Here is a 16,747-nt window from a genome sequence, read left to right as displayed (position 1 = left end):
CTTCCCATTAGCTTTGTAGCTTTTCTTTGTCTCCTCTTGCATGGGAGTCTGGAAAACCAATGAGAATTTAGCAGTCCTAGAAGGATGGACAGTACATAGTAGAAAATGTTGTCAGGAAGCATGGAGAGTCGTATCAATGTCTTGTGGGTGAGAGGCCTCTGATGGGGCTCAGGTGATTTCTGAGGAGACCATGCCTATATATGTTTTGTTTTCTCTCTTTTTCAGAAGTGGAACAGATTGAAGCAATAGCGAAGTTTGACTACATTGGTCGGTCCCTGCGAGAGCTCTCCTTTAAGAAAGGAGCCTCGCTCCTCTTGTACCATCGTGCATCGGAGGACTGGTGGGAAGGGCGCCATAACGGTGTGGATGGCCTCATACCACATCAGTACATAGTTGTACAAGACATGTGAGTGGGCAGTTTAAGTGGGGCAAGAGTGTCAAAATTGTGTCTACAGTTAGGCTTCTACAGCCTTATTTAGCCACCTAAATGAGTGGCCTGATTTTTCAAAAGTGCTGAGAGCTTGTGGGGGGCCTGCACATCCCTGATGTCCAAAAGCCAGGATTTAAGCTGTCTGTGAAAGAAACAAAGTCCTGTTAACTTCAGTGCAAGCCACTGGGTCTGCACACACTTGAAAATCTGCCCGTTTATTTAAGTATCTAAAATATGGGCACAGGGCCGGTATTTCCAAAGGAGCCTAAGGGAGTTAAATGCCTCATTGAATTTCAGCGGCATTTGGGCACCTGACTCCTTGAGGCTCATTTGAAAATCTTAGCTAAGGCAGGTAACGGTAGGCTCCTGTTTCAGAAAGTTTTGGCCTCAGGCGTTAAATCTTGACTGATTTCTTTGTAAAATGCTGTTCAAATCGAAAGCCATCATGAATAATAACACTTGTAGCTCTGCTCATTTTCAAAACACTGCACAGACATTGACTAATCATTCAAAAGCCCTGTGGTGCAGGTGAGTGGGTGTCAAGCTTAGACAGATGGTGAAACTGAGGCAGAGAGGTCTAGTGTTGGAGCCAAGAATCAGGAATTCCTGGCTTTTGGTCCTGTGCTCTAACCATTAATCCATACCTCTTAAGCAAGACATTTGTAATCTACACTCACTGGATGAACTGTAATGGTTTTTTTCCTCCCCTTAATTTGCTTTGGGAGTTTGGTGCAAAATTTTCAAAAACATCCAATTCCCATTTTTAAAAGTGACTCAGGCATTTAGGAGCCAAAGTCTCATTGAAAGTCAATGAGCCACTCCTAAGTGCCCAAGTCACTTTTGAAAATGGGACTTGGGAGGCTCCTAAGTCACTTGGCAACTTTTTAAAATGTTTTTATTTGTTTTAAGAATTCTTCCCATCTTTGATTGCAAATAAATTTTATCTTCTTACCTTTGTTCTTTGCTTGAGTGGCAATTATTGATCCACTGCATGTCTCTTTCAGCACTGTATTATTGAATACATACATGAAAGAGCTGAGCCAGCAATATAGGCAGACAATTTCTGATATGTACTGTTGCATTATTTTGCATCCAATAATTCTTTGAATACTAAATGAGAGCACTTTTTTTTTCATTAGGTGAACTGTTAACCAGACAGTATTGGGGGCTAATTTATCTGCACAGCATAATAAATACAAATCAGAATACGTAACAATGTACCTGACGTGGCTGATTTTTACAATTAAACCTGCTCCCGGCATAGATACGCTCTGTGGGGTCTGAAATGGGATGAAGCTTGAAAAAAATCCTAGTAAATATCTACCGCATTTTTGTCCATCAGCTGACATTTATTTTTTGCTGGTGTTTTGTGAAACAAACCTGCATGTGGACAACCCTTGCAGGGCATTTTCTTGCCAAGAAATAAAATGAGCAGGATTTGCGAGGATGGGCTCCTTGGGGCCTTTATCAGAAACTTGGGGCTCAGTCCTGGCCGGTGCTGAGTTCCTTTTGCAATGTGACTGCAGTGGGAGTTGAAGGTGCTCAGCACTTTGCAGCATTGGGCCCTAGAGGACAGTCAGGGTGCTTATTTGATCCCAAATGGATTTCTCCCAGGAGTGATTGGCAGTCTCTCACGTGGTCAGGCCTTTCAGCAATTTACACAGCCTTCATCACGCTTTTTCGTTTTAATCTGACTCCCTCCCACTCCCCACTTTCAAGTGATGATTAAACATTTTAAACTAAAAACAGTCCAGTTCTTGACTGTGTTCCAGCCCCTTTGCACCACTCCTGTCAGATTCTCCGAGCTGGGAATTCCCCTGGTGCACAGGTGTTACCTGCACAGCATAGAGCAGGTGCAGGCAGCTCTTTGCCAGCCCCTCCTTGGATACCCTGGCACAGGGATATGTCAGAGGCAAGAGGGTGCATGCATGCTCCAGCTATTGAGACCACAGTGTGGCCTATAGGCAGCTGAGAAAAAGCCACAATGACTGCTCTAACTTACATGGGGGCTGGGCTCTGGATACAGGAGGTGTTTAGATGCCTCTGTAGTGAAATTGCTAGCAGCCATTGTACACTAGAACAGTGGAGCTGGGTGGGAAATTTTAGGGAAGAAGCTAATGCAGACACCAAAGGCATGTTACATACAGAGCTACCCTGGTGGCAGAGGAAACAAAAGAGCATTTGCTCTGAGCCTGTTCCCCAGGCCTGTTGAAGTCTTTCCACCAGCTTAGTGGACTTTGGATCAGGCCATAAATGGTCAGTGACTACCAGATATTTCAGAGGGACGCAGAACATCCAGGGACCTTGTCCCAAGCTCCAAGTTTCAGCCTTCCACTGCACCCTCAGCTTCTGATGCCCAAAGGTGTGAAAGACCTGGGGCCTCTGCTCATGTCATGTTACCAGCTGAGCCTTTCAGGAAAGCACACGTCTGAGGGTTTGGGTTTCTTACCATGAAAGGCTTTTCTGCCTACCAGAGCAGTTAGGCTGCCTGTCCGCTCCCCAGCACTGCTCCCTAGTTTCATAAGTAACTAGTGTGAAGATATTTGTACCTTCCATGGGGTGGCCAATAACTGAACCGAGCCACGTGCTGAGTTTATTTTTTTTGTCTCCTTGCCAAGTTTCTAGCTGGTCACGTGTACCTTTCTCCTGTTACTGGCTCAGATGCTGCTGCTTGTTCAAGAGTACAACAGCACCTAAATAATTAGTAAAGTTCCAAGAGGTTTGAAACATGTCAGTCATTGGCTCCATAAAAGAATAGAGTTGAGCAGTCCAGATTCACTGTTAGATCCTCGGCAGGTGTAAATTGGCACTGCACCATTGACTATCTTTGAGGCTTACACTGCATCTAGATGGCCATTAATCCAAGGATTCAAGTGCCCCGGACAAACACTCACTCGTTGTGTCTCACCATGCCTCTGTGGAATAGGTACTGTACCTAGGATTGCATTATAAATGGGTAAACTGAAGCACAGGGAGGTTTGTAGAGACCAGGCCTGAGCCATGAAGCTTAGAGTCAAACTTTCCCTAACTTCAGGGGAGTTTGGATCTGGGGCTCGGGTTCAGCTCACTGTTAATTTTGGATCTGGTTTGAGGGTGTTCAGGCCAAGATTTCGGCTTCTAGTTTAGGGACTTGCCCCAGGTGACACAATGAATCAGTGGCAGAACCAAGACTAGGACTCATGAGTTGTGATTCCTGGCCTCCTTTTCTTCCACTAGACCCCACTCTCTCCTTGTTGGGTGCTAATGAATGTTATTTCTCCCCCTGGTTGGAGTGGATGCATTAGGGTTCCAAAGGTATGAAAATGCTAAGAGGCCACACTCTTCTTTCATGTGTGAGGCACTCTGTTATCTGCCTGCCTGATGCAGAGTTTCATTTCTCATAGGGATGATGCATTCTCCGACAGTTTGAGTCAGAAGGCAGACAGCGAGGCAAGCAGTGGACCCTTGCTGGATGATAAAGCCTCATCAAAGAATGACATCCAGTCTCCGACAGATCATATTCCAGACTATGGATTTGGGGGAGTAATGGGCCGGTAGGGCAATTGATCCACTTTGGTATGAAAGCACGGGTGGCCTTTTACTGTGAAAGACAAATATATTGTGACACACCATTGAGGGCAGGATAATTAGAATGTCACGATGCAGTAAGAACCAGAGAACAACTTGTACTATTTATGCCATATTTAAACTAGAAGGGAGCCGAACAGATTCATCAGTTCGAACAGCCTTCAAAATATTATGGTTGCCACTTCTTGGCACTCTCCAAAATTTGTAGCACCCCTGTTGGCTGGGTTCTTTCATGGTGAAAGATCGATGTTTTGACTTGATATGGGCTTTCAGAGCTGATCCACTGGGGATTTCACAGCATGCAATCAAATCTGAAATGCCAGGTAATGATCTAATTTAATTGCCTTTCAATGAATTCTTTGCAGAGTAAGGTTGAGATCTGATGGCGCAGCCATCCCTCGTCGTCGGAGTGGAGGGGACACCCATAGCCCCCCAAGAGGGATGGGTCCTGGTATAGACACCCCTCCTCGAGCAGCAGCATGTCCTAGCAGCCCCCACAAAATACCACTCAACAGAGGCAGGATTGAGAGCCCTGAGAAGCGCAGAATGGCCACATTTGGCAGCGCTGGCAGCATCAATTATCCAGACAGGAAGGCCTTGTCTGATGGCCACCCACTGAGATCGACCTGTGGGTCTACTCGGCACAGTAGTCTTGGAGATCAGAAATCTCTGGAAGCGGAAGCACTTGCTGAGGTAAGAGGGCTGTGAGATGGCTCTGTGTGCTGTGGAGACTGGAGGTACAGTACAGAGTGCCTTTCATCTCAAAGCCCTTTACAATTATCTAGAGGAATCTCTTCGCCCACCACTGCATTGCAGCCACCTGTAGGATGAAATCTGGTGGCTGTTCATGGACAGGACAGGAAGTTAAAGAGGAGTACTGTCTCTATTTAGAACTTCAGGGGGGATTTAAAGAGACAGAACTTAATTACTCCAATAAGAATTTGATCAAGATACCCAGGGCTAACATCCCTGCTTTTGGAAAACACACCTTAGGTTTGTTAGTAACCATATGTGGCCAGACCTCCCATTTTATGTCTAATCCAAAAAATGTTCTCTCTCGCGACACAGTGCCCCCTAGCACTGTGATACGCAGTGGGTTCAATATTGATTCATTACTGCTTCCTAATTTACCAGCAACACATCCTGAAGTACTCTTGATTTTTTAACGGATGCCTCCTATTCAAGTACTGACCAAGCTACATGTAGCCTGTGAGACCTGTTGAAATCAGAAGCTAAGATCTTTCAGCTGCAGCTCCAGCTCACAACAGGGGCAACTCTACCTCACAGAATTCATACCAGAGTCAGGGCACAAAACTGCAAGGTGCTTTGAGGTCTGTCATGGGCCATTGATACACAGATACATACAAGATCAGAGAGTGTTATTTGTGATCCAAGCATAACAACAGAAGCCGCAATGCCACCTTCCCCCTTGTGTAGCTATTGACTCCTGTGAAAGTAGGTGTAAAACTGTGCCATTCTCCACTGAGAGGAGAGAATCCAGAGTTTACCTCTGCTTTACACAGGTGTCAGTGATGGCACACAAGCAAGGCGGTGGAACGTCAGGCATATTGTGCGTTTGAATTCAAGGAAGTTGGCATGCTGGGCAGTCTTTCAGAAAAATTGGCCGGACGGTGTGAGTGGGGGAGCATTTTCTTTCTCTGGACTGTTTGCATCCGATGAAGTGAGCTGTAGCTCACGAAAGCTTATGCTCAAATAAATTTGTTAGTCTCTAAGGTGCCATAAGTCCTCCTGTTCTTTTTTCTCTGGATTGTGCCTCCTTCCTCTGTGGAGGTTGGTGGTTGGGCTGCCCAGAGATTTTGTGTAGCTGTTTGGTTTTAATGAAGCGCTTCTTGAGCTTTTCACACCTCAGTCTCTTCCGTGGGGGCTGTTGCCTGATGCTGGCACGTTGTTCCTTTGTTGCTCATTGTTATTATGACACTTTTTTGCTACAGCAAGCCTAAGCCATGTGTCTGCTTTATTTTTAAAGGTATATGCCATATTTTTGTTCTCAAAAATGGATTTGTTGTAAATACCATTATTCCAGACCTGCTTTTTCTCAGGAAAATAGGGATTCTTTTTGTATTCCAGGCAGTTGGTTCAGTTCACCATTCAAAGCAGTGAACCATATAAAACATTATTATCCCGCGTATGCCAGGGAGAGCGCTTTGTTCGATGCTTCACAAATCACTACCATGAGAACTGGCCCCTTCCTACTTGAGCCCATTATTCCCAATGTAGGAAGAAAAGCCAGCGGCGAGAGCATTGGTGAGAAAGAAATAAGCTACCGCAGGCTATAGCGGTTAAGTGAAAAGCAGAGCCTGCCACGTAAATGCTCTGGGGTCTGACTCAGCTGTGCCTTGTGCCACCTTTGCACCCCCCAGAGCCCAGTTCAGCCTCTGGCGTAAGTTAGAGCAGTTCAGGTCTGCTCTCTCCTACCGGCATTTTCCCACTGAGGTCACATGGGCGTGTGCTGGTGTATTTTCAGCCTGGGAATATTTCTAGTTGGTTGTTTGCTGGTCCTGGCAAACTAAAAGTCCAGCTAACAGTATATTTAAAGAAGTGTTCCAGTCTCATTTCCTCTTCCACCACTGGATTTTCTTTGTTTACTTCCTGCATTGCTGTTTGTTTGCACTGGGCAACCAATCTGCCTCTGTCAGTTTCACACTCTCATGCTTCTCACATGCTTCTCATGCACTAGCTCATGGAAGTAGCACCCCAGTTGCAAACACTGAGTTGGGGGGGGAGGGGAAAGGAGATATATCACAACTAAGAACAGACCAAAATATCAAATGGTTTTCTTTGTGTTTTTTTAAAATCATGGGCCAGATCCTCAACTGGTATAAATCAGTAATTCTACCAAAGTCAATGGAGCAATGTCAGTTTACACCAGCTTCGGATCTGGCCCTGTGAAAATATTGCTAATTTTATAACTCTTTTATATTTAACGAAACCTAGCTGTGGGTCCTAACCTGGCTGATAGTGACCTTTTGACTCCCTCTTGTTGATGATAATACCTTGAACACTATCCAAAGACCACAAAACACTTTATAAACATTAGATAATTCAGACTTACCACACATCTGTAAAAGTAGATACAGCAAGGGATATGCCTCCCATCAGTGAAATGCAGCCATCTCTAGAGCAGAGCTTGGTAACTGCTGAGAGGCAACAACACTGCATGATAACTTAGGTCAGAGAATGGAGAAGAATATTGTATCAAACAAACTGCATAGGGGAGGTAGGCAAACATGAATTCCCACACCTGGAATTGCACTAGGTTCCGGGGGTTAACTTTACATGGTATTATGGGGTGTTTAGGACTTGCTGCCTTTGAAATCATTGCCAGAACTCCCATTGATGTCAAAGGTGCAGGATTTCAAAGATGCATGGTGCCTGCCTGTGGTCGGGACCTGGGTTTTACATCTCCTCTCAGAGCCAGTTCCTTTTTTAGAGGCCAGCTCATGAGAGGTGGTGAGCACCAGCACCTCATGTCAGTGCAGTTGCAGAAGCTCAGGAGTTCTCAGGATTTAAGGGCATATGGCCATGGTGAGGCAGAAAACAACTGCACTTAGGCTGAGACGGGGTAAAGCTCCACTGGACGGCAGAGTTAACTGCAGGAACGCCCAAGCAATGCTAAAATGCAGGGATGCTGATGACACTTTTGCTTATCACATTGACAGGACATTGAGAAGACCATGAGCACCGCTCTGAATGAGCTGCGTGAGCTTGAGAGACAGAACACTGTGAAGCAGGCCCCTGATGTCGTTCTTGACACCCTGGAGCCAATGAAGACTCCTCAGGGGGGCTCTGTCAACTCAGAACCTGCCAGCCCACTTCACACCATCATGATCCGAGACCCTGATGCCGCCATGAGACGCAGCAGTAGTTCCACCACTGAAATGATGACTACTTTTAAACCAGCCCTCTCAGCCCGGCTTGCTGGGGCTCAGCTTAGGCCTCCACCCATGAGACCCGTCAGACCGGTGGTTCAACACCGATCAAGCAGCAGTAGCAGTTCAGGAATGGGTAGTCCTGCAGTGACGCCCACAGAGAAGATTTACCCCAATAGCTCCTCGGATAAATCAGGCACCATGTAGCTCTGCAGCAAGGGATTCTTAGTTGAGGGGTGGAAAAAAGTCAATATCTGGATTTTTTTTTTTTTGAGTGGAAATCACAGCTCTGCAAACAGTCTTGTTCTTTAAAAGGAAAGGATGGAAAAATTATGCTCTGAAGAAAACTTCAGTAGGAAAACCAGTGTGTAGGCCTGAGGCCTAACAATTCCATTATAGATACACACATCGGTGCAGAAGCATTTTACCAAGATTGTAGTAAAACTGTATGGCAGAATAAGATGGCTGTCCTGCGTATTGTCACTGGAGAATAAACAGTCTGTGTAGAAGTATATATATAAAGTGTACAAAGTTCAATAATTTTTTTTTTAGTAGATTTACCTCAGAAACTTGCCCTGAAATTTCCTCTCTAGAGTTGTTTGGTTGATTTTAATTTTTTTGAGAATACTTGTGTGTGCGTGCGTGTGTGGAGCAACTGAGCATCAAGCAATACAAGATCAATCCTGGAATTTCTATTCTGCAGTAGTTGGCATTTAAAAAAAAAGAGAAGACATGCTGTTTTTTGCTCAACTATTGGCCTACAGAGAAGAAATTGAAATGCATCTAGTGACCGTTCTCAGCAAGCTGGGTGGATTTCTTTTACTTTGCATTCAGTCTTAAGATTTCTTCGTTTCACCTCTGAATCTTGCGGCTGTTACCCAGCCAGTAGGTTGTACAGAATATGATACGGCCAAGTGAAACATTTTATTCCTTTAGTTTATATACTGGGATAAAGTGTATAAATATCTACTCCACGACATAGCAGTGCTAGGTGTGTACAAAAAGAAACCACAAAACTTAGGTTGTCTTGAAGATTTCAAAACCGACAAGGACTAGTAAGAAACCTGTGGTAAAAAATAAATAGGCTAACTTATAAAGTATTGAAATGTTTCATTTCCCCTTCTCCCCTGGCCTTTTATTAACTAATGACATCTTAACAAATTGGGACTAAACAGGCAAGGAGGCTTTGAAAAGATAACATTCCTTTAGTTAAAGTTGCACAGCAGTACACGAGGGTCTTGATTCAGATTGTCGTCTTGCATGAAAAGCATGAGCCATATTTGACCATATCAGACGCATAACTGATCTGATGGGGTGATATTTTGCACTTTCTATACTGTACTATATAATACAGCAGTATGAGTTTATGCAAAAGAAGTTATATTTTATTTTTCCTCTGAACATTTAACCTAGAGAAAAAATATGCAGAAAGAACTAGGGGTTGCATGATATTTTGTCTGATAACTAAGTCTCTTCTCTAATCACTGAATACAAGACACTCCATGTTTCTTTTTATTATTTTTGTTTTACTTCTTGACCAGCTTTTCATAGAGTTGACCTGTGGTTTAATTTTGATTTTTTCCATACAATCATATGTCATCTGAAGACATGAAACAGGTCTTGATGAGTCTCACTCAAACTCCGCACAGATGCTGTACTAGCCTTTTTCGCACCTTAATTCCTTTTCCTTAATCTGATTTCTGCTGCAGTAGCGGTCAGTGAGCAAAATAAGTGAACAAACCTTGCTGCCTCGTTGGGAGTTGAGATTAAAATTCAGCTTCTTTCAGCATCCCATGGCATGTTTTTTAAGTTCTTTTGCTTTTCTATCTGACATCTGAGCCGCCACCACCGAACGCAGAATCCTTCACATCTCCAGGTGAACAATCCAATATTTCTGTCATAGAATGTACAGTTGGAAAAGACCAGTGGGGTGATCTAGCCCTTTGAATCTTATCATGTTAGCACCTCTCATTTGGGAGTCCAATCCATAACTTATCCATGTGCATAAAACAATGGGAAACCCTATGGTTTGTGCAAGGTAACATTTACTTGACTGGATATAGAGGAATCTTAACACGAATCCAATGGAACTGATTAGGTGTTCGTTCTTATTCTGTGTCCAGTGCACAAGCATGTTTCACTTCCACATATCCTCTTCTCTTAACTGTCTCTTGCCTGTTCTAGTCTGTTATATATTGCTGTACTTGCTTAAATGCTGGAAAGTAACTGTTAAAATGTAAACTGTAAAAAGAAAATAGGTTAAAATTAGATGAAAGCCAATGCCACTCACCAAATCTTTGCACTTAGTAGATAGCTCAATGTAAGAAATAATAAAATAAAAACAAAAACACAAACCTAACCTTTCAGTGTACAGTGTGTGTGTGGGGGAAAGTACTGTATGTAGTGATTCTATTGTTCCTCAATATAGTATTACAAGAGGAAATGGTGTTTACGTACTTGTCTATTAACATTGTTGACATTTGTAATTACCACAATTACTTCATATTGATGATTATTTTTGGTCATGATTTCCCCCCTTGCCCCCCCCTTTCCTAACCCCGAGGTCATTGCCTTTGTCATTATGGGCAGCAGATGTTCAAACGGTCTGTCAGTCTGTTCTAGTAATGAACCAGCAAATGTGCTTTTTGGGGGAGTGAAAAAGCCCCCATTTGGCACAATTGTTGTGTAATCATTGCCAGTAATTTTTTCCACTTCGTTCCTGGAGAACATTCACTTTGGTAGTCTGACTTTTTTTTATATATATATTTTCAACAATGACTTAATAGCAAAACCATCTTTATTCCCCCCCCCAAAAGATATGGTACAAATTCCAGTGTCTTTTGCATTAAATTATTACCTTTTATTTTTGCTTTTTTTAATGCTTGTTTTCTTATCTTTAAGTGCCTTTTGAGCACCAGAACAAATGCTTGGAATTAATGTACTCGGAGCTGTATACAGATCATGATTTCTTACGTACTGTTATGTCGTGCTGTGGGTGTATTGCTTTTCAAGTCCTTTAAAAAAGACTTTATTAAATTTAAAGAAAAAACTACCCCTTTTTAATATTGTCGTCAAACTGCAGTTTGGGGTGACTACTGTAAATTAAAAATATGTATTTTTCTGTCGTTCAGCTCAGCACAAAATTAAACCACTTGCAGTATGCTGTACAAGCATCATAACTGGAACCTGCTCATGTTTTGAATAACTTAATCTTGATAATTTGTATCTCTCTATAGACTATAGACTTCAACATGATCTCAGTTCTGTTCACTTAAGGGTACTGTGAAATTTACAGTTTACAAATTGGTCGAAGCAGCAGCTGGAAATGCTCACCCGGAAGGATCATTTTCTCTTGTTTCAAATGAAAACTGTTCCACCCATTTGATTATAATACAGAGACATCAACAGAGAGCCCAAGTCTCTAGGATGGGCCAGGAAAGGGCACTCTTTAAGAAGTTGATTCTCTGCTGTGCAGAGCAAATTCAAAAGTCTTGAATCATCTCCCTCAGTTGCTCTGAGTCTTTGCCTCCTCCAAAAAATAACCTCCTTTTGCTTTATCAAAACTACTTCTGTTAACTCCCAGGAGTAGGTAGTCACTAGTCTAGCCATTCCTTTGGCCTGTCTCCCTCGTGGCTCAGTGAAGCAGTCTTTCTGTTGACCCATTGATGCATTTAACAGTGCTGACTTTAAAGCAGTTGCACCCACGCTGATATTAGTTCTGTATAGACGCTCCTAAGCAACCATTGTAATTGTGTCAGTCCCTTTAATGATAATGACAGTGCACTTTTCTTCCTTAGACTGAAGTATACCTGATAGATTCTTTTTGTAAATCCTGGACTGTATTATTTACTAGCAGTGTTGCAGTTTTCACAATATGTCAGTAGACCTCCTGATTCTGATCTGCTTCTGAGTGGCTGTTTTTTGTTCATGCCAGAAAACCTTAGAAACTGCCTTGTATAATGATTGTTGTCCCTCCTATGGATATTGTCTCTGTAATGTATGATAAAATGCCATTCGGTTAGAATGTCTGATTGGATCCTCTGTCATGTATGCTGATGCCATGTAGATCAAGCCACTGGTTGGATGTGGACTCATCCTGTTGAATAAAACTGCTTAACTTTTCTCAAATATTAGTCATGATTTCGAAACACCTGGAATATAAACACTGTGCTTGGGGAAATGACTATCCTCTGGGCATATATACCTTTCTAGGCATTTATTTGATACATTAGTAACAAACAACAAGGATGGTACAGTAGTGTCCAAAGACCTCAGTCAGCAGTGGGCCTGTGTGCTGAGCAATGCACAAAACCCAAGATGGGCAACAAGTTTGAAATCTTTGAAGACATCTGACTGATAAAGATGGGAGGGAAAACACAAAAATAAACAACTTTTATGTACAAATATACTTTTTGTTTTTCATTTTCACCCTTCCCCTTCCGACCTGATGACAGGTTTCTTTGTAGCAGAAGCCAGCCTTAAGAAGGGATTTAAAGGCGCAGAGGCTATGGTCTTGCTATGAATTATTGTGTGTGCATGGTGTATATTAATGTACAGTATTCATTATTACATTAAAGAGGCTCTGTCTCTTTAGGGTATTTCTCTTGAGTTAGCCATTCAGTTCAGAAAAATTGATAACCCACTACCGTGTCTTCAGGTTTGATTGTACTAGACTGAACCCAAATACCATTCGGGGTGAGCTGAGCTCATGGACTAAGAGTACGGAAGAGGCGTTCCCATCTCTATGGTTGGAAAATAAATGTGTGTGTGTGTGTGTGTGTGTGTGTGAGAGAGAGAGAGAGAGAGAGAGAGAGAGAGAGAATTGTTTGTGTTGCGAGGAGAAGGAAAGACTAGAACTGAAAACTGCTGCCTCTTTACTGTGTTTGGCAGCAGAGATGAGCCCAGCTGGCTACATTAACTTGGAGTCCTACTGAATAGACAGATAGCGGCGAGCGTGAAAGCCAGGCACTTGCACTGACAGAATGCCATCGCTGCAGTAACATGGAATGTTGGCCAGGAATATGGTATCAAACTGCACTGTTATGAATACCATTCAACAGGGCTGTTTGAGGCTAGACCTAAGTAATGGTAAATTAGCAATGAGTCACTGGTGACTAGCCAGTCATCAGTACAGGAACAGACTGTGGGACCGTCCCAGTCAGCACATGGGGCCACAATTTTCTACTTGTATTTACAATTAAAGGTCTCTATCCCTTCCAGATGGAATTCTACTGATGTCAGTGACTGAGACCTAAAATGTTTAAAGTGGCATTTTTATCTGGCGAGATTAGCTGTTGAAAGAGTAGATTAAACAGCCTCCTTTAGTCCGTGGCATGTGGGTAAAATGCAAAGAGAAGAAACATTTGTGCCAGAATCGCAGCTGGTGTAAACTGGCATATCTCCACTGATGTGAATGGAGCCCTGCTGATTTACACCAGCTGCGGATTTGCCCTAAGCTATTGTGTTTACTTCTAAAATTGCATTTAACATTTGTTCATTTCCAACATAAATGGCCTTGTTCTCCTCTCGCTTAGTTAGTGTAAGTCAGGAGTTCACTGTACTGAAGCCGATGGAATTAAGCTGGCATTAGGACCAAAAGTCTGTTTGTTAAAATGCTCTTCCTCCCGCTCCAGGCTGAGAAATGGAAAGAGAACTTACCATGAATAGAGCTGTTCCACACGTCTGCTGCATCTTTCCCTCCCGTACCATTTAAAAACTACAAGTGAAACTCCCACTGAAATGCAGCCATTTCTGGGGAGGAACATGGCAGCTGTTTGAAGTACACAGTAACATGACACTTAGTTATGCCAGTAAGTGATGGGAAACATGACATCCATTTGAAACCACAGGGGAAGTTGAGATAGGTAGAATGGAATTAACCCAAATGGCACCCAGGAAAATGGAACCAATGCCTCTACTCTTAATTATAGTTAATGGAAATTTTGCAATTTAGGCAAAAGAAAATAAACATAAAAAGGAGCTCCCCACCCCCAGCAAGAAACCAAAGACTGAGGTGTCTGGTATCAATCCTTAGATGAAGAAGTTCCTGTTCCCTCTCAAGCATCCCATGGTGCAGCAACAGAAGATACGGATGTGGTTTCCTTTCAAGTGGTGTTAACATCACTCCGAGTTGGCCAGTAAAGGATGCTAGACAGAGCAACACAAGTTGTTCTTGGTTCAGATGGGCTATATTTGCATAGGTGCTGGCAGCCTGCAGCTTTATGCAAATGGCAGGTCCTGAACAGCGAAGTAAAGTATAATGCAAGCTCAGGATTTGTGTCTTAACACATTTTATACTATTCATTATCTTGGCACCTCATGCTTAGATTTCCAGTTTAATATATACTTTTTTGTTCCTCTGTATTAAGGTACAGTAAATAAAAGGATTCTCCCACAAGGACAGAGATCCTGGGCTAGCAACTGATGAGCACATTCATGCAATTACTAAATCTGCTTTTCTGATACCTCGGAAATCTTGCCAGACTGAACTTCTCTCCAAATTTCCCACAGTGGACTTTCCAGAGGCTGAAGTTCATCACCCTCTGGGATTCTCTTTGAATCCCACCAGTCCCAACTTATTTGTTTTCACACATCTCTTATGTCCATTCATACATCTCTGCACTGCTTACAGTTCAAGATTGTCCAATACATTTTTTTGCTGAGAACTAAGTCTCGAAAGATTAGAAGCTTGGTTCTTTTCAGCCCTGATGCACTTTGTGTTGTCATCTGCATGGTGCATGCAACATGAAGGCAAAACCATGGTAACCTAGTAGTGTGTTATGCCCATTTTTCAAGGCCATCTACTCCTGTGCAAAGTGCATGGCAGGGACAAATCAGATTTAAAGTCTTGCTTTGGGCCTCCTCCACAAAGTCGGAATGTGGATCTGAACATTTCCCAAGTTTTGTTGCAGGCCAAGTTTCAATAGATTCCCAAATGATTTCTTCTAAGAGGTGGGAGAAGTCAGCTGTTCCAGGGCTCTTTGTGGGGGAAGTGCTCACTGGACCAGCTGTGGATGTGCTGAGTCACTGAAAGCAGTTGTAAAGAACACCTCTGTTCATATTTAAATGCCCTTTTTTTTTCATAATTGTCCAGCCTTCTTCAGCCTCCTGTCTCCCTCATCCTCCTGTCCTGAGCACCCAAGCCACATGGACAGAAGCCCCACTGCTTTTTGCTCTTGAAAGCTGTCTGGAGTACCGTGCACTGCCTGAAGGGCACTCTGTAAATACAATGATGGATCTCTAAACATAGATCAAGGTAAAATTTTCAGAAGTGTCAAAGGGTCAAATTTTCAAAGGTATTTAGGTACCTAAAGATGCAGATATTGCCTAGTGCTGTTTTCAGAACTGCCTAGGTGCCTAACGCCTAATGAAAGCAGTGAGAATTAGGCATCAGGTGCCCAGTGAGAGTTACAAACATGCCTATCTGCATCTTTAGGCACCTAAGTACCTTTGAAAATCTGGCCCTAAGTGCCTGTGACTTTTGAAAATGGGACTTAGCCTTCTATTTCACTTAGGTCCTTTTGAAAATTCTGTTGCCAGTTTACATAAGAAAGTAGCACTAATGTAACTAAATTGGTTTAGAAATCCAGACTTAGAGCAACTCTTGTCTAGCAGGGAGACAGTAATTCAGCCTGCAGCCCCATTCAGTTCTTGGACCCTGGAGAAACTGCCAACAGAGTGGGATAGTTAGTGCCATTTAATTGTTAGTATTATTACAGTAGCACCTAGAGGCCACAACAGAGATCAAGATCTCTTTGTGCTAGGTGCTATATATACACATAGTAAGAGTCATGCCATGCCCCAAAGAGCTCACAATCTCCACAGCTAAGACACAGAAATGATGGGGAAGGAAATAGAACAGAGAGGTGAAGTGATTTGCCCAAGGTCACCTCACAGGTCAGGAATAGAACCCAGGTCTCCTGACTCCAGTCCTGCATGCTGTCTGCTCGACCTCTTGTGATGTGCACACCCGTCTAAGAAGTTTAGCGCATTAACATTAGCTTGTGCAGATTAGTATTTCTCATGAAATGCAGAAAGCTGCTTTGGCAGGAAGCATTTGAAGAGCAGACTGTTTTTTCTTTAGAAAGATGATTAGATATATAATAATCACCACAGTAGGAGCAGGACAGGAGCACCGTAGGACCATCATATTGCCTGCTGCCCTCCAACCACTGCTCTGGCTCCTGGTTGCCCAAAGCATGGTGTGTGATATGGGGAAGTCTCCAGCACTTGCCCTTAGCAAGGGGGTGGGGCACTCCTCCATCCTACTTCATGCCCTCCTACCCCACATCAGAACCTGCCCATCTCCTGTTTGAGTGTGTGTATGTTAAAGCAGTTGAGGGAGTTATACTGGTATAGTTATGCCAGCATGTTCCCCTATGTAGACAAGCCCTAACATAGACCCTAAGATGTAGATGCAAATCTAAGTTGCCATTTTATTGAGTATGACCTCCAATAGCTTGATTTAGGCCATGTCTACACTATGGGGATTATAGCCACATAGCTCTGGCACTGTAGCAATAGGGTAGATGCCGCCTTCAGCAAAGGGACAGGTTTTTCTGTCGCTGTAAGGACTCCACCTCACAAGGTGATGGTAGTTAGGTCAATGGAAGCATTCTTTTGTTAACCTAGCTACCTCTACACTGGGGTTGTTAGGTCGGCATCACTACGGCACTTGGGCCTCTGGATTTTTCACACCCGTGAGCCCTGTAGCTATGTCGACCTACATTGTAAATGTAGGCCAGGCCTTACACGGGTATCCTCTTTTAAAACCGAGGTGCCTGGCTGCTGAGGTTTTCGTCACTTTTCAAGCCCAAGCTTCCAGCATGTACCCTTGTGTGTATCGTCTGGATGAGCAGCC

The 16,747-nt window shown here is 43.2% G+C and overlaps 1 protein-coding gene across 2 annotated transcripts in view; it reads left to right on the top strand.

Annotated features, from left to right (window-relative positions):
• Positions 1 to 12,278, top strand: part of SRGAP3 (SLIT-ROBO Rho GTPase activating protein 3) — a 221,342-nt gene extending 209,064 nt beyond the window's left edge. For both annotated transcript variants that reach the window (XM_074957557.1, XM_074957558.1), the window contains exons 19-22: positions 226 to 406; positions 3,814 to 3,963; positions 4,363 to 4,690; positions 7,678 to 12,278. In XM_074957557.1, the coding sequence (XP_074813658.1) occupies positions 226 to 406; positions 3,814 to 3,963; positions 4,363 to 4,690; positions 7,678 to 8,094 (1,076 nt within the window). In that variant the 3' untranslated portion in view covers positions 8,095 to 12,278. The remainder of the gene's footprint in view (positions 1 to 225; positions 407 to 3,813; positions 3,964 to 4,362; positions 4,691 to 7,677) is intronic.
• The last annotated feature ends 4,469 nt before the right edge of the window (positions 12,279 to 16,747 follow it).

The sequence above is a fragment of the Natator depressus genome, chromosome 7 (assembly GCF_965152275.1).
Source record: "Natator depressus isolate rNatDep1 chromosome 7, rNatDep2.hap1, whole genome shotgun sequence".
NCBI lineage: Eukaryota > Metazoa > Chordata > Testudines > Cheloniidae > Natator > Natator depressus.
The sequence above is the reverse complement of the archived record's forward strand: the minus strand, read 5'-3'. Positions and strand labels throughout refer to the sequence as shown.